This window comes from Esox lucius, chromosome 1 (genome assembly GCF_011004845.1).
Source record: "Esox lucius isolate fEsoLuc1 chromosome 1, fEsoLuc1.pri, whole genome shotgun sequence".
Taxonomy (NCBI): Eukaryota; Metazoa; Chordata; class Actinopteri; order Esociformes; family Esocidae; genus Esox; species Esox lucius.
Genome location: NC_047569.1, coordinates 20,929,317 through 20,952,289, shown reverse-complemented (window position 1 = coordinate 20,952,289; position 22,973 = coordinate 20,929,317). Strand labels below are relative to the sequence as shown.

The 22,973-nt window shown below is 39.3% G+C and overlaps 2 protein-coding genes across 2 annotated transcripts; both read left to right on the top strand.

Annotated features, from left to right (window-relative positions):
* Positions 1 to 2,289: 2,289 nt before the first annotated feature.
* On the top strand, positions 2,290 to 15,733 carry jam3a (junctional adhesion molecule 3a). Its single transcript, XM_010892227.4, has 9 exons — positions 2,290 to 2,545; positions 9,326 to 9,394; positions 9,482 to 9,595; positions 9,705 to 9,857; positions 10,905 to 11,107; positions 12,116 to 12,215; positions 14,343 to 14,475; positions 14,573 to 14,624; positions 14,731 to 15,733. Exons 1-9 carry the CDS (start codon positions 2,497 to 2,499, stop codon positions 14,764 to 14,766), a joined length of 909 nt encoding a protein of 302 aa, XP_010890529.1. The 5' UTR covers positions 2,290 to 2,496; the 3' UTR covers positions 14,767 to 15,733.
* A 131-nt stretch (positions 15,734 to 15,864) lies between these two features.
* Positions 15,865 to 22,952, top strand: vps26b (VPS26, retromer complex component B). The gene is made up of 6 exons (XM_010892228.3): positions 15,865 to 16,617; positions 16,735 to 16,891; positions 17,590 to 17,754; positions 18,249 to 18,424; positions 18,513 to 18,655; positions 21,765 to 22,952. The coding sequence occupies exons 1-6, from the start codon at positions 16,395 to 16,397 to the stop codon at positions 21,900 to 21,902; spliced, it is 1,002 nt and encodes a 333-aa protein (XP_010890530.1). The 5' UTR covers positions 15,865 to 16,394; the 3' UTR covers positions 21,903 to 22,952.
* The last annotated feature ends 21 nt before the right edge of the window (positions 22,953 to 22,973 follow it).

Here is a 22,973-nt window from a genome sequence, read left to right as displayed (position 1 = left end):
CCACTAGTCTACACTGCCACCCTAGGCTATCCTGCCATCCATCTAAAGGATTTACATACAGGATTGGGGACATGAAATAAAATATAAAAATACTAAAACCTCTTTACAACTGTATACCCTAGGTCTACACAATAGCCCTGTAATCCCTAATTAACATTTAATAGTATGATATGGCTTATGGCTATACAAATGTAACAAATATAAAGGTGAGAAAAGTTTTCCCTCTTGAAATAACACTAAACAATATACAATAATAAGCAACCTTACTAAGAGATTTCTACCTTTTGGTATTGTATCAAATGGGGTGGCAGGGAAGCAAAACCAGGACTGACCCAGTTGGTGGGAATTGTAACATATTGTGAGAATAGTGACAAATTAGATTTTTGACAGTCATAGTTAACAGGGTTTGAGTACAGGGTAACCCTGTGTTGTCAGGCAAAACATTTTGAAAGCCTATTCCAGTTCAGTATTAATCACAACACATTTTTCAAAGGCATATGTATACCATATTCCATCATATTTGTGCTAAAACATAAAGCACAAATATGATTTGCTATTCAATCTCAAACAGAGATTGAACCAAACAAAAATGTAGATACAATATCAAGAGAGGTATCCGTTATAGAATACATTTTATTTATATGGCCTAAAGCCAACTGGCACAAGGGCAGATGATTAACTGGCTTTGGATTGAATTGTGCTGTATGCGGTAAAGGGGTGTGTTTCTTGTGACATTTTCTCATTTAGGAAAAGTTCGTTGTAGATTCTCTCTACTTCATCCTATATCCTCTGTGACCCAATCAAACTGATAAGAGTTTGAGCTTTTGAAGACATGTTGATTTGTTAGTAGACAAGTGAAAGAGAGTACTTGCCGCCCTGATAACTGAAGGTCCTCCACATTTATTATGAACCAAGACAATACAGTAACCAAGGTAGCCCACAAAAAAAATAAAAAAAGATTATTTTCAGGTTGGAACATATCACAGGCTTTTTCCGGTCAGTAAGAACGTGTGGTACTGGCATAAGGATCCTGTCTAAATCATAGCAACACACAACACCAGGGCTGTGGGTTCCATTCAAACTAACAAAATATATGCCTTCACTACTATAGGTTGCTCTTCATAGGAGGGTCTGCTAAATTACTTGTACCTTGTCTGGAATGTTGATTTTGTCATACTCTGACAAAGATTTAGGTACTGCATTATTTGGGTCTGTATATGACAGCACCACAGGCCTTTTTGAGTTGAATGGTTTGTATTATGCCCTGGGGTTTGTTCAATGTCACTGGACAATCAAGTGAGTTCTGGTAGTCCATAGCTGTTCTTTTGAAATAAAAAAACATATATGCTCCTGGTTTTCATGTGGGCTCCATATAGATTATTATCTCTTTGTGTTTTTTAGTCTTTTTTAAATTTACCAGACATTTTTTCTATTGATTTTTCAATCACATTTACTTGTTTTCTGTTTTAAGAAAATGTGCTACGTTTGGTTTATCAAAATGTGTTACACAACTAATGTGTTTTGATTATGAACAGTATTTTGGGCTCATCCATAAAACTAATTTTGTTGATGACTTAAAAGGGCCGGAGTTTCCAATCATAATCTCTTTTTGTATTTTTGTTCGTTCAATTTAATGCATGCTCATGCTTCTCCGTTGCCTAAAATATATTGCGGATATCGGCTCCCAACAGTAGACCAGGAACCATGAACAATATTGCAAGTCTCTAATGCGCTCCACACAATGTATAGCTTTTGCAGTGAGAATAGCTAAATTATATCTGCAGAGAATCGTTGCTATCGCAATTCGGTTTCCGAAATCCACTAAAAACAGACATTCCCAACTGTATGACCTATCCCAACTCTGCTCGCATCTTCTCGATGACATTGACCTTTTAAAAAGTGAGGACCAGTGGTGAGTACGTAGAGTAAGCAGTGTTAGGATATTGGTTTTAGAATACTTTACGGTATGATTAAATGGCAGTCATTGATGTTTGGTCACACTCTGCCACCTAGTGTACACATGAGAGAATTAAGACGTGACCCCCTCCTGGCCACAATAAATCAGCTGTCAAAGCAAACCGTGTCAGTTTTTATGATTGCTATTTGTGTGCAAGGTCAGCCCACTTGAAAATATGCCGGTGCATTGAGAGACACATTAAGAACATGAAATGCACCTGTTTCTTTCTTGTGTCTGTCATGCTCTCAGAATATCGCATTTGCAACGATTTGCAATGACCAGCAATCTGTCTCGGCATCGTTTCAGAAAGACTTAATGTAATATGAATGTATTGTTTTGCACATTTCCGGTCTAGGGACTATCCCTTTTCCGCTCTGATACCTATGGAAACTCGTTAATGCCTAGCAACAACCACCCTCTAGGCAGCTTCAGCTTCAGTGTGCTGCTCACCCCATCCTCGCAGGCGACGAGTATAATAACGTTAGCTAGCTAGCTGGCTTCATTTGTACAAGAACTGCCAATAAATAAGAGGTTATAAGATGGCGTCAAAATCATTAACTGCTTTTTTCATCCTTTACTCGTTTCTGGGTGAGTTATTTTCATTTATACTAATTTCAGAGTCCATGTAACTTTAACGTTACGTGTTGTGCATCGGAATGTATTAAATCTCAGCGAGGCTTTTTTTTTATGGAAATGATTGCGCTGATTAGACAGGCTTGGTAGAGCAGCTTGGGTGTAACATGCTAAGGATGAGCCATATTATGATCTATTCTAACATGAGGTATAAAATCTAGTTAGCTGGGACATTTTTGATTTATAACGTTACATGCTAAAATAACATCCTCATAGTTTGGCCATTTGAGGGAAAGAATACAAATGAAAACGCTGCAGTTATCTCGTACTGTACGTTAACCGTATCACTCTTGTGTTTTGAAGTGCCACTCAAAATTAGATGATGTCAACAGCTATATTTCCAAGTTAACAAGCAGGTTATCAGGTACAGATCCTTGTTTATGAAAACACGTTACAAGTTAAATTCCAGCTTATTTAAAAATGTTTTTGAAATACATTTTATTAGTGGTTGTGACTGCAGTAGTCATGATAGCGACTGGTTACAGTTGAACAAGTAGATAATTTATGATTTATTAAATTGCTTGAACATGAAGTTTGGTGTCTTGCTTTAAATTACTTTTAGTGGGCTAATTTACTGTGAGATTGTATGCACATGTATTTAATTGTGAAAATGTATGCAAAGGTATTTCAATTATTAGGAGTTATTTTAGCTGTATTCATACTTTTGAAATTTTGGGGAAGACAGACAAGGAAGACAGAGAAAGTGGGAAGGGTTGAGACTGGGGTTGAACCCCTCCCACATCCCCTGTGAGGTTGTGTTTATGTGCTTGTACATCCAGGCCTGCACCTTTTATCATAAAAATAATTGTGCACACAGTTGGTTGGGTGTCTCTTGTTTGAATAGTTCAACAGATGGGTCCTACTTTTAGTGATTTAAAGAATGCATATTTCTAGAATTGTTTATAAAGATTTGAGAGGATTTTAACTGAGGATGTTGCCTGGATGTTTTAAAGTTGATGTTGTAGGTGTATTGGTCTAAGAATAAATGTATGCGTTTTAAATTCTGTATGTAACTCATTGTATAGTATCAAATCCTTTGACAAGCAAAAGTTGGGCCAGTCTGAATAACAACTGTGGTATGGGGTTGATAGATTAAACAACAAGTGGTTTTATTCTGTGGAATTTTATTTAAAACCAGTTTTATTTATGCTAATGTTAAATGCATATAAGTAACTGTTTTTTAGGTAGCGAACAATACTCTGTTCATAAAAATGCATTGCACCAAGCAAAATAGCAAGAATCATGCAAGTGAACCGACGGGCCACAGAACAAAATTTTGCGACCCAGTTCAACAGTGGTTGGTTCTTGTCATGGATGGGAAAATGCAACCAAGAACCACACTGGCTTCTATTCCTATCACCTAAAAACAATAAAAATCACCTCCTGTGGGCAAATATAATCACCTACACTTCATAGGTACAGTAAATACAACAAAATAACTTTCTTCTCTGGTTCACGGAATCTGGGACAAATCACTGCATTCCCAATGCTGTGATGGAACTAACCACACAGATTGTGACAAAGTTTTCTACAGTATCAAGGGTGTCAGAGTTTTTATGTCAGTCAGGGTTGGAGCAAGGACATACTATACTTTCCAAATCCTGCTGTCCTTACCTGGAATTTATTTTCATCCTCTGTCAACCCTAATTTTCACCTCCAGTTGTAAAATTGGGGAAATAAAGGACTTCCTTAACATCACAAGATAAATATATATTCAAGACATCAATCCCAACATGAATACATTGAGGGGTCACATCTAGATAATGTGCTTGAGTTCTGCATCCCATGATCCACACTGCAATGACAAGCCACAGAGCACAGTTGAGCATTGGAGCCTGATAAGGACGAACCCCATCATGCTTTCCGCCCTTCCAGAAATCTCCTGTTGCTGGTGTAGAACCTGTACTGCCTGGTGTAGAACCTGGTGTAGAACCTGTACTGCCAAATAAATTCAAGCAATGTTACTGCGGATTTGACCCACAAAGGCCCCTTAAAAGTGGGCTTACTAGGCCATTTTCACCTTCCGCCCATCCACCCTTCTCCCAAGCCTTCCTCCATCTTTGCCCCACCCATTGTTATCACAGAGAAGGAGGTCAAAACCAAAGTGCTGGAAGGCCACTGGCCCGGAAAATATCTGGCCATACTTTACATACCAGCTATCCTGTGTTTTCACAGACATACTCAGGATTGCCCTGTTTCAAATTCTCTACAGGTCTGTGGTCGTTGCCTAAACGATCTGTAGCACTGTACTCACCTTGGTCAACATGCCAAGGTTTCAGCACCTAGTCAGTGTTTCTGTAGCTACAGATGCAACTGTGGACGACACTATTAATATGGGACTCTCCACTACATCCTCCAACCCTTTGAAAACCCAAAGATAGAATGCTATTTCTTTTTTTAGCTATGTGTTGAAAACAAGCATGCCTATTGTCCAGCTATTTACTTCTTAGCACAGGAGAACCCCAAGGACACGTGCCCCTTCTCTACTCACTGTACTCCCACATTTGCAGATGACACCACTCAGTTCTGTCTAATCACTGACCAAGTTGAGTCCATTTACCTTAGAAAGGTTGACCAGCTGGTGCCCTGGTGTAGGCTAGTCAAAACAACCTAGAAATGAGCACAGAGGATTCCTTGGAGGTGGTGATTGGCTTCTGGAAATGGCCCCCACGTCAACCACTTGAGATCAAGGACTCAGCTGTTAGTTCAGCTAATTATTAGGGACCATTATCTCTGAAAATCTGAGGTGGGAGGACAGCATTCCAGCACGCATCAAGAAGCAACACCAGCAGATGCAGAACTTGCTATAGATAAAAAAATATATATTTTCCACTCAATCCTGACTCGGGTCAATAGGTTGAGTCTTTCCACACCTTCATCAGAGGTAAAGTGCAACACTGTATGGTCAACAGAGATGTATACGCCTTCTGCTCAGTCACAAGAACCTACATGACTATAGGTCAAGGAAGCTTGCTGGCAAGTTTACCATTGACCCCCTCCCACTCCAGTCACTTTTTCCAAAGATTCTCAGCTGTTAGGTGGACGTCAGGCAGGCAGTGCAGGTCAATCACAACCAAAAAAATACCACAACCTGAGGAGTTTCTTTCCCTGTTCCGTGGCCCTCACCATCCAGCCATTTGTCCTGTTGTGACTAACTAGACAGCTCATCCCATCAAGCCGCTTTCTTAGTGTTGACAAAAAAATCTCCATCATGTCCTTTTTGTATAGGTCAGTATACTGAAAACTGAAAATATGTACACCAACTGTACATCACCACTCATCACTCTATATATGTATGTCAACATGGCCTATGTATACATTGGCTTTCAGAAGTATTCACCCACCTTGGACTTGAATTCTTATGCAATCAGTTGTTTTATATTTGCAATTAATTTGGAACAGTTTGCAGATTAAATTTTTCCCTTTGACATTATGGAAGTTTATTGTATTGATCAGTGGCAAAACTCGTAATTATTATTGAGTTTGATTTCATGTTGTCTCAGTCCAATTTGTAAAAGTTCAAGGGGGGTGAATATTTTTGAGAGGAACTGTATGTTGTCTACCTCTAGTAGCTCCATTACATTACATCTAATCAGTGGGGATTCAAAGGGGATTCTGATTCAACCCAATAGAGAATCTTTAGAATGGGATGGAATTAACTTTTTTCAGCATGAATGTACTGGTATCAACCTTGTAGAATCCATTGTCACAAGCCTGATTTTCACTGTGTAAAGGCTGCAAGAGAGAGAGTTATGAGTTTGACAATTATGAGCTGAAAATAACAGTATTATTTAACAGTGGAAGAATCAACTAGCTTTGTTGTTATAAATGGTTGTTTAAATCCTGAATGCTAATTAGTTTACAGAGAGAATCTGACATTGCTATCTCTTCTATAGTCAGGCAACATTCCAGTTTTGATTAAATTCTTCACAAAGAGTCCCTTCATTTTTGTGGTCTAGACAGTGTAAAGTAGATCTTTTCATAGTGTGGTTTTATTTCTGGCACACAATAGTTATCATCCATTGTCTTCTTAATTAACCCCAGACTCGGTCTGAACATTGTCTGGGACAACAAAGCCTCATGCAGGCAGGAATACATTGAATCTTCAATACCTAAATTATACAATGTGACAATAACTGTCCCTGTCCATCTGTAGAAAGCAAAAAAAGAGGATTAAGGTTTAATGCTTGTTGGATAATTTACGCTATTGATAACCATAGTCATTATCTACAGTTTAGTTGTAAAGGAATGATAAAAGAAGTAAGGGTGAATTAGTGATTATTTTAGGGTCCCTGTCATATTTACCAATAGAAGTTTTGCTGGAGGAGATTTTCTCATGTCTCTTTTTGGTGTAAAAATAGTTCACTGTGGTGGGAAAGCTTGCCTTAGAGACGGAAGCTGAGACCTATGACACTCATCAGTGCTCGGCTTTGGCAGGACATATGTTTTCTCCACTCCTTCTGATGGCTGAAATGTTTGAGCTGGTGTTCAAACCCATCCTAAAAGCTTACACGTGTTGTCACGTGTTCTAGCAGTCGGTGAGAGGGATATATGATCCATTACTCTCCATCCAACCACCAGTAGTTATTTGAGTAAAGTCTTCTATATGAAGGAATTGTCTTTAATGTGCATCATGCATTGTTAACCAGAGAAATTGTACACTGCGTGCACAATTATTAGGCAAGTATTCTGATCGTATTATTATTTCTATGCACGTTTTCCAACTCCAAACCATATAAACTTGAATGCTCATTGGATGGAATCATTTTCAGGTGATATGTATTTGTGTAATGAGGGAGGGTGTGGCAACAGTGCATAATTATTAGGCAGCATAATTATCAAGGTGTGCATAAATATTAGGCAGCTTCATGACCTCAGGTAAAATGGGCCAAAAAAGAGATTTAACTGACACTGAAAAGTCATATATAGTAAAATGCCTTTCAGACGGATGCAACACTCTTGAAATAGCTAAACTATTGAGGCATGACCACCGGACACTCACCGGACATTTGTTGTGAATAGTCAACTGGGGTCCAAAAAATGTATGGAGAAGAAAAGACGCAAATTAACTCCAAAAGACTTGAGAATAGTTAAACATGAAGCTACCAGGAACCCATCATCCTCCATATTCCAGAACTGCAACGTACCTGGAGTGTCCAGAAGTACAAGGTGTCAAGTGCTCAGAGACATGACCAAGGTCAAGAAGGCTGAAAAAAAGACCACCACTGAATAAGAGTCACATGTTGAAGCGTATAGATTTGGCAAAGAAATACCTGAAAACAGAATTTTTAAAGGTTTTATAGACAGATGAAATGAGAGTGATTCTTGATGGACCAGATGGATGGGCCTATGGCCATCACTAATGGACACAGGGCACCAATTTGAGTCAGGCACCAGCACGGTGGAGGAGGGGTACCGGTATGGGCTGCTACCATTAAGGATGAGGTAGTTGGACCCTTTCGGGTTGAAAAGGTCCAACTCAACTCCCATACCTACTGCCAGTTTCTGGAAGATACTTTCTTCAAGCAGTGGTACAGGAAGAAGTCTGTAGCATTCAAGAAGGCCATGTTCCTTTATGCAGGACAATGCTCCATCACATGCATCCAAGTACTCCACTGTTGGCTAGCAAGCAAGGATGACCTGGCCTGGCCCCCTTCCTTACTTGACTTAAATCCTATTGAGAACTTGTGGACCCTTCTCAAACCTCTTTGAACAGCATTTGGGAGGCTGTGGTTGCTGCTTCAGCGAAAGTTGATTGTGAACAGATCTAGACAGACCGCATGGATGTTAGGCTCAAGGCACTTATTGGAAAGAAGGGTGGCTATATCGGTCACTAAATATTTTTGAAAGGCCAGAAATGTTATTTAGTTTTCATTTTATGTTACTTATTCGTTGCACTTACTCTAACAATGGAGAATAAACAAGTGAGTTGGAGCAATTTTTTTATTTTTTTATTTAGTTGCCTAATAACCTAAGACACGCTGGAGGGACTATGTCTCCTGGCTGGCCTGGGAACGCCTCGGTGTCCCCCCAGAAGAGCTGGAGGAAGTGTCTGGGGAGAGGGAAGTCTGGGCATCTCTGCTTAGACTGCTGCCCCCGCGACCCGGCCCCGGATAAGCGGAAGAAGATGGATGGATAGTTGCCTAATAATTCTACACACTAATTGTTGCCTAATAATTGTGTACACTTATGTATTTCCCAAACAAAGATCAAAACTCCTTTTTCCTTTTAAAACATTCCTGTTAAACATTCAGGTTTGGGGTTCAATTATATTTTGGATTTACTGAGCGCATTGAGTTTGTTCAACAATAAAATAAATCTGGAGGAATACGATTTGCCTAATAATTGTGCCTGCAGTGTATATCAGCCGCAAAGTCACATCATGTTTTATCAGTTGTGCCAAAATGTATTAGGTCAGATTACACCCCTAATTAGAAGTCCTTAGTATTAAAAAGGGACTGTTTTCATTATTCACTGTTTATTTCTTTTACTAACATTTCGTTTTCATTGTGTTTTTGTAGGCTAAGTGACGAAACGACACAGTAATATTTAAAGTTGTGCACCTTGGAGATCTCCTCCTGCCTTTTTTATTTAAATAAGTAATGCTGCCAGACATGTGGTTCAGTCTCTCACCCAATATTCCCTCTTTTCCAGACCATCTAATTATTACTGTTTAACTTGGGATAAAGACTAAAGATTGTTAGTGTCTTTTCACATATTAATTGTCTTTTGCAGGCTACATTCCATCATTTGGAGTAATCCTGCGGACCACAGATAAGATTGTGTGGGCAAATGAATTTCAACGTAAGTCACAAACTACAGACTCATTCTGAGTATGTTCTTCCTTCCATTACCAAATTTGACATTGTACTATTTATTTTTTCTTCCCAGCTATTGAGTTAACCTGCTTGATTGAATCCATCTCAACCAACAACCCCAGAATTGAATGGAAGAAAATAAAAAATGGCATCCCAAGTTATGTGTACTTTCAAAACAAAATTTCAGGTAAGCTTAAAGGTTCTGCTTATAGGTTATCTTTTAACCACCTTAACCACCTAATAACCATTTTGGCCTAAAAAATCTAAGTGAATGAGTGTGTTTTTGTCTCTTTTAGGGGACTTGGAGCACAGAGCCCAGCTGATTCAGCCAGCAAACCTATTAATCCTCAACACCAGCCGTTCAGATACTGCAGAGTATCGCTGTGAGGTCGCTGCCATTGATGACCACAAACACTTTGACGAAATACTAATCAGTCTTGCTGTTAGAGGTGTGGTCATATTTTCATATCTCTGTCACCAGTGAAGAACTTCCCACTTGTCAGTGGCCTGACATATGATTGTCTGGTGGTCATTGGAGGTAGTAGATTATCAGTGTCAAGCTAAGTGTTATGCTAGGTGTACATTACATGATTTAGCTCAGATGTATCAGTAATATAATTATTTTTAGCCCAGAGAAAAATGTCCCATGTTGTTGTCTTGTCGGGATGTGCCAATTACCGACACTCATTTAATGTGAGTCGTTCAGAGATACAAGGGATGCTAGTTTTTTCTTACAATTTGTAACCTTTTTTACTCCCCTAACAATTTCCCTGTTTATTTATAATTACCGCGCCCGTATATAAACCGTATATATATTGCCTGGAAATATATTGTACATTAATAATAAACATCTGTCATAGGGTGCTACCCTGCGACGCCAATTGTATAACATTTGTTGCATGAGTTTGAGACCTCTATGTCATCAAGCACTCATCTGTGAAAACGTTTGCTGGTGGAAACAGTCTTAAATGTTAACTTGTGTATTAACCACGCCCGTGTATTAACCACGCCCGTGTATTAACCACGCCCGTGTATTAACCACACCGTGTATTAACCACACCGTGTATTAACCACACGCGTGTATTAACCACACGCGTGTATTAACCACACCGTGTATTAACCACACCCGTGTATTAACCACACCCGTGTATTAACCACACCCGTGTATTAGCCACACCCGTGTATTAGCCACACCCGTGTATTAACCACACCCATGTATTAACCGCTGTGGTTAAAAATGTTTTAAGCCGCAGAAATGACGGTAAGGTTGTCTTAACACAAGAACAGCAGGAGAGCTGAAGATCGAAACATGCTTCTTATCACACTTCCTGCACTAGTAGGAAGCTTTTGCTGGAAGAAAACCAGGTGGCCTGAAATAGGAGGACTGTGTACAACATGTTTTGCCATTTCTAAAATGGCAATCTAAATGTTCATTCTTCCTTCTTCTTTCCTTCTCCTACTTTCTTTTTATGTTATTCCTGTTTCCTTCTGTGCAGTGAAGCCAGTGGTGCCCCGGTGCAGTGTGCCTTTGGCTGTGACTGTTGGCACGTCTTCTGAGCTGCGCTGCCTGGAGAACGAGGGATTCCCTGCCTCACAGTACCGTTGGTTTCGCAACAATGAGGAGCTTCCCCAGGACCCAAAAAGCAGCCTCAAGTTCATCAACTCCACCTACACCATTAACAGTGACACAGGCGGTCTGGTAAAAAAATAAATCTATGGGAGATTGAAGTAAGCTAGATATAGGAATATCGTGTTTTATGAAACAGTAGATTCAACTCATGTTGGACTTCAATCAATCAATCAATCAAATTTATTTATAAAGCCCTTTTTACAACAGCAGTTGTCACAAAGTGCTTTACAGAGACACCCGGCCTTAAACCCCAAGGAGCAAACAACAGTAGTGTTGAATTTCAGTGGCTAGGAAAAACTCCCTAAGAAGGTCGAATTTTAGGAAGAAACCTAGAGGGGACCCAGGATCAGAGGGGTGACCAGTCCTCTTCTGGCTGTGCCGGGTGAGATATTAAGAGTCCAATTGGAATAATAAATAAATTTCTCTGGGCTAAATCCAGAGTCAATTTGATTTTAGACTAGGTCAGAAGTATGACCAGGGGACAAGGGCAGGGACAGCAACGGGCCCCCCAAACCAGGTAATCTGCAGGTGTGGACCAGGACCTCATCTCCTCCTAAAATTTAAAACTGGAGGAGACTGAGAAAAGTTAGTAGTACATCCCTCATATCCCCCAGCACAATAATATAGCAGCGTAACACCTTGGAACTGAGACAGGGGGGTTCGGTGACACTGTGGCCCTACCCGGGGGAGGACTTAAAGGGGCACTGTGTGGAATCCTGCCTCTAACCTATACAAGACTGAATATTAAACAATAACATGACTCTTCTCTTCCTCCCCTTTAACAAACAAGACCGGAATATTATTAGCTAGTCCAGGGTGGTTAAGAGTGGGGGGGACAGTCCTGCGAGTTTCTAAAGCAAGTATGAGGAGACCACAAGTCAAAGCAACTGATAGACAGACCGGCAAGACACTTTAAATGGGGAATATTTTAGGTACTCTGTGTCTTCTGACTGCGTCTTCTGGTCATTATGCTTTTATATATTCTAGTAGTACAGTAAAATTCTTACATTGCCCCAATAAGTATAAGAAATAAACAGAATTATACATTGGGGTTGACTTTGGCATGTTTCCCTACAGAAATTCCGCCGGGTTAGGAAGGAGGATGCTGGGGAGTATTTCTGCCAGGCAAAGAATGATGCTGGACACGCAGAATGTCCTGCACAGCTAATGGAAGTCTGTGAGTAGGCCATGGTGTACCATACATACAACTTACATTCTTAATATGACTACGTGTGTCATACCACTCTCGCATTGAACATACATTATTGCAATATTACCAAACCATGCACAATAACCAAAGTTTGTCACATTAATCTACTGAAGTGTTCGGGGTACTTGTGACATTTCGTAATTGGATAAATTCTTTCAGTGACACTGTTTTTGAATATATAGACACACATACATATACACACAGTGGGGAGAACAAGTATTTGATACACTGCTGATTTTGCAGGTTTTCCCACTTACAAAGCATGTAGAAGTCTGTAATTTTTATCATAGTTACTCTTCAAATGTGATTGACAGAATCTAAAAACAAAAAATCCAGAAAAAATCACATTGTATTATTTTTAAGTAATTCATTTCCATTTTATTGCATGACATAAGTATTTGATACATCAGAAAAGCAGAACTTAATATTTGGTACAGAAACCTTTGTTTGCAATTACAGAGATCATATGTTTCATGTAGTTCTTGACCAGGTTTGCACACACTGCAGAAGGTATTTTGGCCCATTCTTCCATACAGACCTTCTCCAGATCCTTCAGGTTTCGGGGCTGTCGCTGGGCAATACAAACTTTTAGCTCCCTCCAAAGATTTTCCATTGGGTTCAGGTCTGGAGACTGGCTAGGCCACTCCAGGACCTTGAGATACTTCTTACGGAGCCACTCCTTATTTGCCCTTGTTGTGTGGTTCGGGTTTTCGGGACCCAGCCATGACCCATCTTTAATGCTCTTACTGAGGGAAGGAGGTTGTTGGCCAAGATCTCGCGATACATGGCCCCATCCATCCTCCCCTCAATACAGTGCAGTCGTCCTGTCCCTTTGCAGAAAAGTTTCCCCAAAGAATGATGTTTCCACCTCCATGTTTCACGGTTGGGATGGTGTTCTTGGGGTTGTACTCATCCTTCTTCTTCCTCCAAACACGGCGAGTGAAGTATAGACAAAAAAAGCTCTATTTTTGTCTAATCAGACCACATGACCTTCTCCCATTCCTCCTCTGGATCATCCAGATGGTCATTGGCAAACTTCAGACGGGCCTGGACATGCGCTGGCTTGAGCAGGGGGACCTTGCGTGCGCTGCCGGATTTTAATCCATGACAGCGTAGTGTTACTAATAGTTTTCTTTGAGACAGTAGTCCCAGCTCTCTTCAGGTCATTGACCAGGTCCTACAACCTTCCTCATGATCATTGATGCCCCACGAGGTGAGATCTTGCATGGATCCCCAGACCGAGGGAGATTGACCGTTGTCTTGAACTTCTTCCATTTTCTAATAATTGCGCCAACAGTTATTGCCTTCTCACCAAGTTGCTTCCCTATTGTCCTGTAGCCCATCCCAACCTTGTGCAGGTCTACAATTTTATCCCTGATGTCCTTACACAGCTCTCTGGTCTTGGCCATTGTGGAGAGGTTGGAGTCTGTTTGATTGAGTGTGTGGACAGGTGTCTTTTATACAGGTAACAAGTTCAAACAGGTGCAGTTAATACAGGTAATGAGTGGAGAACAGGAGGGCTTCTTAAAGAAAAACGAACAGGTCTGTGAGAGACGGAATTCTTACTGGTTGGTAGGTGATCAAATACTTATGTCATGCAATAAAATGCAAATTAATTATTAAAAAATCATACAATGTGATTTTCTGGATTTTTGTTTTAGATTCCATCTCTCACAGTTGAAGTGTACCTATGATAAAAATTAAAGACCTCTACATGCTTTGTAAGTAGGAAAACCTGCAAAATCGGCAGTGTATCAAATACTTGTTCTCCCCACTGTATATATTAATATTATTGTTGAACTCATTTCGGTTATTTTCCAAGTAACGTGTGTTACCTCAGCATTACTTTCAGACAATTTGTTTGGTTTAAAAATAATAACGCCTGGTTATAATAGTGCATTCAGTGTACATTTGTATGTGAGGGTTTCAAATGTGATAATATTTTCTCAAGTTTCTAATCCCAGGGCTGTTCTATAGTTCACATAAATCATAGCAGTTGACATGGACATTAATTCTGAGAACATTCCGTTGTGTTATATAAACTTGGGTTCATGTCACCCAGATCTTCTCAAAATGCTCTGGTTGTATTTTCAGATGATGTTGACATTGTGGGGATTTTCCTAAAAGTATTGGCCGCATTGGCTGGATTCATCATTGTAATGGTTGGGATTTGTCATGCACACAAACATGGCTGCTTCTCTTCTGGCAAGGATCACACAGGAACCAAGTGAGTTGGGCTAAGTGCTATATAGGTATTAATGATGTACTGTGATTTTCTTTTCATGTATTTTGTGGAAATTAAGGATTTTTTATGTATGTTTTAGCTACAAACTGTCAGCGCAGGAGAATGGTGTTGACTATACTGAAGCAGATGAGGTGAATAAAGTATCATCATTTGAAATTCTATTTCAAGTCAAAATGTAATCATAATGTATTCATAAAAATTATATTTTTGTTTTTTTTATATCCCCATTTTTATCAGGGTCACTTCCGCCACAAGTCATCATTTATCATTTGACCTCAGTGAGAGACGACTGTTGAAAGGAGACACGCTGAAATCAAAAGCGGAAACAAATCCCATAACAGGGCTTTGAGTGAGAAATTTGAGCTGTAACAATGCACATTATTTTCTGGTTTGCATCAACAATTAACAACACATTTGCCAAAATAATAATTTCTGTTAGTTAACTATAGTCAGTTCTTGTTGCACATATGGTTTGTCTTTGGTCATTACTCTTACTGCATCAGAAGTATTGTTTTAAAGCTGTGCATTTCTTACTTCCTCCTACATGTTCATCCTTAATGATGCTGGAACATTCCTCCATACTGTTTTTGGACAATGTTTTTTATCTGCTTTCTCGAGTACATCAAACGTGTTTTACTAAAACAGTCTTGCATAACCTCTGAATGCATGCTGGACTGAATTATGTTAATATGGAGAAAGGTTCTGTCACAATTTGTATATAGGTATATACAGACAATAAGTAGGACATGTCAAAAAAAATAAAGCTAATATGTTGTGGAGTCAAGAAAACAGTAAAACAGTCTGTTGTGCTTAATAAAGCAAATTAACCTTATTCCCAGCATTCAGAATAGGAGATCCATTTTACAGGTACACAGTATAATCAGAGTATATTGCTGGAATTCAAGATATTATGCCTAGAATAAGTAATTAGGATTTTTTCCGAGTGCCGTTTTTGTGTTAAGTGACCTTCTGTGCTTACTAATTACTTTATGGATTTTGGACATATTGTCCAGTTTTGACTCAGTAAGAAATTTTACATAACAGGATTAGAACAATGTCTACAAACTCTTTGACCAATAACAACAAATCAGTATGAAACAATGTTTCGATTGAAACTGTTACGCATTTTTGAAACATTTAAATTGTTATTTTTTCATTACTATTACTTGTTTGTAAAATAATTACTCAGGAACTGTTGTAAAAAGTTAATTGTTGAGACGTTGTTGTGTAATCGATTGTATTCTATGCTTTTCATTTTGTCAATAAAGACAAGTAACTGTTTACTGTATTGTTGGAACGTTTAACAAATCATTAAAAAAGGATTCGGCCTTTATTTTGAAACATTATCCGGCCAAACCAGACAACCCCGGAAGTGCAACAACATAGGAAATGCTGCAAACGATCGGTTATGCTATTTTCTAGGAAAGAACATTATTATTTAACCAAAAGAAAAAACATTAAAGAAAATATCAACACTCATCACACTGTTAATCGGTGTCAATGAATGACGGATACACAGCTTGCTTGAGTTGATACAAGCTTAACATTTCATTACCAAGCAACATATTGTGTAGCATTTAGGCTATTTCTTTCGTCAATAGGGACACGAATACAGTCATTTGCATTTGAGAATAAATATACAAACAAGGTCAACATTGGAATATTATTCCAGACGTCCCAATTGTGTGTGCGCAGACAAGGAAGAGAAATTACTGCCGTTGTGTGATCGTTGGTAACAAACAAGTTGTTTTTGTACTTTGTGTCATTTCGAATGAACGTCTCAATTGAATCTAATAACAAACAGCACACTGGAAGTGTCATCTAAATTGTTCGTCAGAGATCGGTTTAGATCCGAAAAATCTTAACCTTGTCTGTAAAACAGGACAGAAAAGAGCACCAGTATGAGTTTCTTCAGTTTTGGCCAAAGTGCAGAAATTGATGTAGTTCTAACTGATGCTGAGACAAGAAAGAAAGCTGAACATAAGACTGAAGATGGGAAGAAGGACAAATATTTCCTGTTTTACGACGGCGAGACTGTGGCTGGAAAAGTCAACGTTACACTGAAGAACCCTGGGAAAAGACTGGAACATCAAGGGATCAAAATTGAATTTGTAGGCCAGATTGGTGAGTTCTAATGCTAGTGAATTTCCAACAGCCCAAAATGCAATTTGCTATGAGAAAGTGATCGTTTTGTAATTTGTCTTTATTGGTCTGAAGTGAATACCTGTCCTTTCTTTATAGAGCTGTACTATGACAGAGGAAACCATCATGAATTTGTCTCCCTGGTAAAAGATCTGGCCAGGCCTGGTGAACTTACTCAGTCACAGACCTTTGACTTTGAATTCACCCATGTTGAGAAGCCCTATGAGTCCTACACAGGCCAAAATGTGAAGCTACGGTAAGGACACTAAAGCGCTTAACAGTCAAACTGCTTCATGGACAAAATAACTACTACTTTATGGATCACTTTTTAATAATTTGAGTTCACCTTTGAAATGTCTGTCATGTGCCTAGCACCTTGCCAGCAAGAAACGTTTTTATGGGTCACATGCTTAAAGCCTAGCATGATACACACATGAACATCATTACTGCTGATTATGTCCATATTTTTAAGCGCATTCCTGAGCCGGTATAACATTTTACCCCCCTCTTCATGTTATGCCCCTGGCACAGTCTTGGCTGTACCTGTTTGGTGAAACTTTTCCCACAGCCAAAGAAAACCATAACCAGTACTACTTGAAGCAAAGCAGCTTGCATTGCTGAACAGTACACAGGAAAGACTAACATCAAGTAGTTTGATGCTTCCATCCCATCCAAATCCAAACCAGTCTTACTTCACGCACACACCTACCTGTGCTTCACATCTGTCTAGCCAATCAGCCTTGCAATTGGGCAACATGCGGCTGTAGACGAAAAGTAGATCTCATGTATATGTAATAAAAGATGTAACCTTACTGTTAAAATGACTGTATTTATGGCAAGCTGCTTACTGACACTTGATGCCTTTAGAAAGATAAGACGCAATGATGATGTGATTTGAGAACTTCAGTTGAGATTCCAGCAGATTTAATAAGTATCGTTTCGTTTTACTTGCAGGTATTTCCTGCGGGCTACTGTGAGTCGGAGACTTAATGACATCAGTAAAGAGATGGATATTGTGGTTCACACACTCAGCACATACCCAGAGCTCAACTCGTCAATAAAAATGGAAGTGGGAATCGAAGACTGTCTCCACATTGAGTTTGAGTACAACAAATCCAAGTAAGGTGGAAAGAGATGCATTTTAACACCCTCAGTCACCTACATTTTTAATCCAATAACATGCCTCAACTCCAAGCCACAGGAACATGCAGAAAATATTTCAGTTAGGGGACATTTACTTTGACTCTTTGTTTGCTTTCATAACAACTAATTTCTGAAGCGTTTCTGTCACCTAAAGTCAAAATTCAATAGTATACTATGAGTTATACATATCAGAATTAGGTAGGTCCTTGAAATCTTTAAAGTTGCTTTTTTAATGAGACTAGAGGCTCCGTCCTAACAGCGACTGGAAGTGCATTTCACGAGCAAGGAGTGGCACATCTGAACGCCGTGTAACCTATACTTTTTAATCTGCTGTGGGGCAGCTGAAGGCAGATCGACACTTAGGTCCAGAGTTGTTGATGGTTTATTAGGTGTAAACCAGGATTTATGAGTCAATGCATTAACTGTTTATTGGCATCCTTGCTACCCTTTGATGATCTCATCTTTTATAGGTACCACCTGAAAGACGTCATTGTGGGTAAGATCTATTTCCTGCTGGTGCGGATTAAGATTAAACACATGGAGATTGACATCATCAAACGGGAGACAACTGGCACAGGCCCTAGTGTATACCATGAAAATGACACCATTGCCAAATATGAGATCATGGATGGGGCCCCTGTCAGAGGTAAAGGAAATAATGAAGTGGACAGTATGCCTTGAAAATGGCAACGCTCAACCTACCTATCAGGTGTGACAGTGTTTTAACGTTTTAGGAGAGTCAATTCCAATCCGGTTGTTTCTGGCTGGCTATGAGATGACCCCCACCATGCGGGACATCAATAAGAAGTTCTCTGTGCGTTATTACCTCAACCTGGTGCTGATTGATGAGGAGGAGAGACGGTACTTCAAACAGCAGGTACAGAACATGGGCTTTTGGTGGGCAGCGGGTTTCAGGTTCAACATGAATGTTATTTTACTTCAAATATTCTGTCTCAAACACCTTGGTTAAAATTTGAAAAATTGCACAAGATCTGCAAAAACATGAGCATTTATTACAGATTTCTTGGGTTAACAGACAGTGATTTGAGACAACCCACTTGATCCAGACAGACCACTTTACTCTTAATACACCTATCCTGCAAGTAAGGGCACACAAAACGTTTTCGGGATCAGTAAACACAGAGCAGTGCTTCCCAGGCACATTTTAAGGCACCTTTGTCCTTTCGACACAATAAACTGACCAGAATGACCTTCCACTAACCCACCGCAGACCCAAAGACAAATGCTAGTGAGATGTTTATCTCAAAGTCACTCATCTGTCAGCAGGGGCAATAAGCAGACTAGAGAGTGTTCTGTTTTTTTTACATTTTGGATTGATGAATTTAACAGAACGATGCTGTACTGAACTATCACTTACATGGTAGGATACACAAGTATCCTTTATCAAAATAATCTACCAATAAGCGGGAGTCACTGTTACATTGAGGAAGAGTTTGAGTTGTATATTTGAGTCTAGACTAGGCTTAATCTGTGTCCGCAAAACTGGACCTGTGTGATTTAAAATCCTCTAAAGTAATGTAATTGTATATAATCAGTAGGTGGAGGCATAATGTGCAACATTGCTCTGAAACGTAGTCTTAATCTAGAAAAAGGTTATGGATAGATATGGAGATATGGATAGATACATAGAAGCGTCTAGCTTTGACCACAATTATCGTAGCCATCTAATCCTGACAGACCGAGAACTCTACAGAACGGTGCGGTACTGAAATACCAGTTAATCTGTACAAATTAGATTGATGAAAACTACGGTAGCTAATCTAAGTTAAGAAGCAACTAGCTTCCTAGCTAATTTGTTTAAAATAAGATAGAGACAATACATATAGCATTTTGCTTCTCTGCAGTATAACTGAAATGTGAGAAGTGATACTAGTATTGTATGTATACAGTTAGGTCTGCAAATAGTTGGACTCTGACAAGTTTTGTTATTCTGGCTGTTTACCTAAATATATTGAAGTTACAGTGAAATAATGAACATGGGCTTGAATTGCAGTCTCTCAGCTTTATTTTGAAGGTATTCACATCCTAATTGGAGAAAGGGTTTAGGAATGACAGCTCTTCAGTATGCCCCCTCTTTTTTCAAGGGACCAAAAGTAATTGGACAATTGACTCAAAAGCTGTTTCATGGACAGATGCAGGCTATTCTTTCATTATTTATTCATAACTTAAGCAGGTAAAAGGTCTGGAGTTGATTCCAGGTGTGGGATTCGCATTTGGAAGCTGTTGTTGTGAACCCACAACATGCATTCAAAGGAGCTCTCAATGCAAATGAAACAGGCCATCTTTAGGCTGCAAAAAAAAATCCATCCAAGATAGCAGGAAGATTAGGAGTGGCCAAATCAACAGTTTGGTACATTCAGAGAAAAAAAGAACACACTGGTGAGCTCTGCAACACAAAAAGGCCTGGACGTCCATGGAAGACAGCAGTGGGGGATGATCGTAGGATTCTTTCCATGGTAAAGAAAAACCCTTTCACAGCATCCAGCCAAGTGAAGAACACTCTCCAGGAGGTAGGCATATCATTATCCAAGAGAAGACTTCACAAGAGCAAATACAAAGGGTTCACCACAAGGTGCAAATCATTCATAAGCTTCAAGAATAGAAAGGCCAAATTAGACTTTGCCAAAAAGCCAGCCCAGTTCTGGAACAGCATCCTTTGGACAGATGACACGAAGATCAACCTGTACCAGAATAATGGGAAGTAAATATTGTAGAGAAGGCTTGGAACAGCACATGATCCAAAGCGTACCACATCATTTGTAAAACATGGTGGAGGCAGTGTGATGGCATGGGCTGGCATGGCTTCCAATGGCACTGGGTTACTAGTGTTTATTGATGACGTGACACAAGAAAGATGTGTATGGGGATATATTGCCTTCTCAAATTCACAGAAGTTGATTGGACGGTGCATCACTTTACAGATAGACAATGACCCAAAACATACAACGAAAGCAACCCAGGAGTTTTTTAAGGCAAAGAAGTGGAATATTCTGTAATGGCCGAGTCAATCACCTGATCTCAACCCGATCAAGCATGCATTTCACTTGCTGAAGACAAACCTTAAGGCAGAAAGAACCACAAACAAACAACTTAAGACTGCTGCGGTAAAGGCCTGTCAAAGCATCACGAAGGAGGAAACCCATGTCCAGACTTCAAGCAGTCATTCCCTGCAAAAGATTCTCGACAAAGTATTAAAAATGTGATTTATGATTGTGTTAATTTGTCCAATTACATTCGAGTCCTGAAATAAGGGGACTCTGTATGAAAATGTTTGTAATTCCTAAACATTTCATACAATATTTTTGTTCAACCCATTGAATTAAAGTTGAAAGTCTGCACTTCAATTGCATCTTGGTTATTTCATCTCAAATCCATTGTGGTGGTGTACAGAGCCAACATTTTGAAAACCTGTGTTAGTGTCCAAATATTTCCTGACCTAACTATATTAAGTTTCCAAGTGTGATCTCCAAAAAAATCACATGTCCTGCTTTATATCTTTGACCAGAAAGTCATTGTTTTTTCTTGTAGATTGTTATTTTAAGTTCGATTTAATCACATTATTGAAGGGAGAGCAATATAACCAGATGACACTACACTCACTCTAATCTGTACACTCTAGCTTGACCCTGCTCTCCCTGAGTGAGAGAGTTGTGTACATAGACAGCCTAACTAACTTAAAGCGATTTTTGTTCTTAGATAAATTGTGGATATTCGTTTTTGTTCCCCTTTAAGAACCAAGTAATGGGTTTGTTTAGGCGGTCCTACTAGAATGTCCTCAGTTTTCTCAAAAAGTATTCTGCTGTATCATCTGTTTCTGTAGTATAATAAGGTTTACTTAGTATTTTCTGGACTTGCTGAAGATCTGTTCACATTTTAGGTCAAATGTATGCAGAAACACATTGTTCTAATCACAATGTGTCCTCATGGGAATGCTCTAGTGATTTAAACAGTGAGTTTTCTTTCAGGAAATCACATTGTGGAGGAAGGGGGATGTGGTGAGGAAGAGCATGTCAGCCCAGGCCACCATCGGTGCCCAGCGGTTTGAGGGCTCAGCCAGTTCTGAGAGTGCTCTGGAGAAGGCGGCGAGGGAGGACAGTGGTTAAAACTGCCACCACCCATTCTCCTTATAGAAAACTGTCAGTGTCTGCAGAAGAGTAGTTGGGACACCTGTCAGCTCACATTATCACTGATAAAGTAGCTCTCTGTTCATTAGGGCTGCTGGATAAAGGGATAAAGGAAGAATGAAGGGAGACGGGAGGTACAGTATACACATGAACAATGAAAAAGAGAAGCCTGCATGAGGTATTACAGGTGGCCTGAAATTCTGCTGCAGGTCAACTCCCTAATCAACACATACTGTATGTCCAGTGAAAGGAAATCTGGCTTCTTGTTTAGATCTACCCCTGTGTGTGATGCCCTAAAAGTATAACATTATACCCTATTATCATCTCCAAATGATCAACTTTCTTTTTGTCACATTTCTAGCTTTAGCGTATATTTGAATGGATCTAACTCAGTATAACACTGTATTGTCATAGGAAGTTGAAGTCATAGGAAGCTGAACATTCCATACCCAGGCAAATGCATTCCTGACCTGTAGTCCATCATAATGAAAAGTGAACTTCTAACTTTGCACTGACATGTATCCATTGCTCCTCCGCATTCACATTCTCTTCTTAATCTGGTGTAATAATTGCACAGTGAGGTCAGTTGAAGCTTCATTTTTATTGTTGTGTGTTTTGTCTAATTTCTTTAAGTGAGAGACAGAAAACGTATTACGAACCCAATGAATTTTAAAATCCTGTAAATAAGAGCTATTGAATCCTTTGCCCTAATATGCCTGGTTTAAATCTATTTAACAGTAAACAGCTTACAAATGGTTCCAAAACAATACAGTTACATTCACATACATTACCTAAGCATTCCAATAGTTGGAGGCAGGGATTTTAAGTTTGATGATTCTCTGTATCTTCCATGCTTGAGACTTGAAATGTTATGCCCAGTGTATCCATTTTGTAAATGAAATCCTGTTGCCTCTTAACAAATACTTGACATTTCTTTCAGCCTAACAGATTTTCCTAAAATTTGTGTTCTGCAAGTTACTAACTGATATCCCCTTTCCTGAAAAGTGAAATAAACTGATGCCAAATGCATTGTTATCCACATTAACAGTT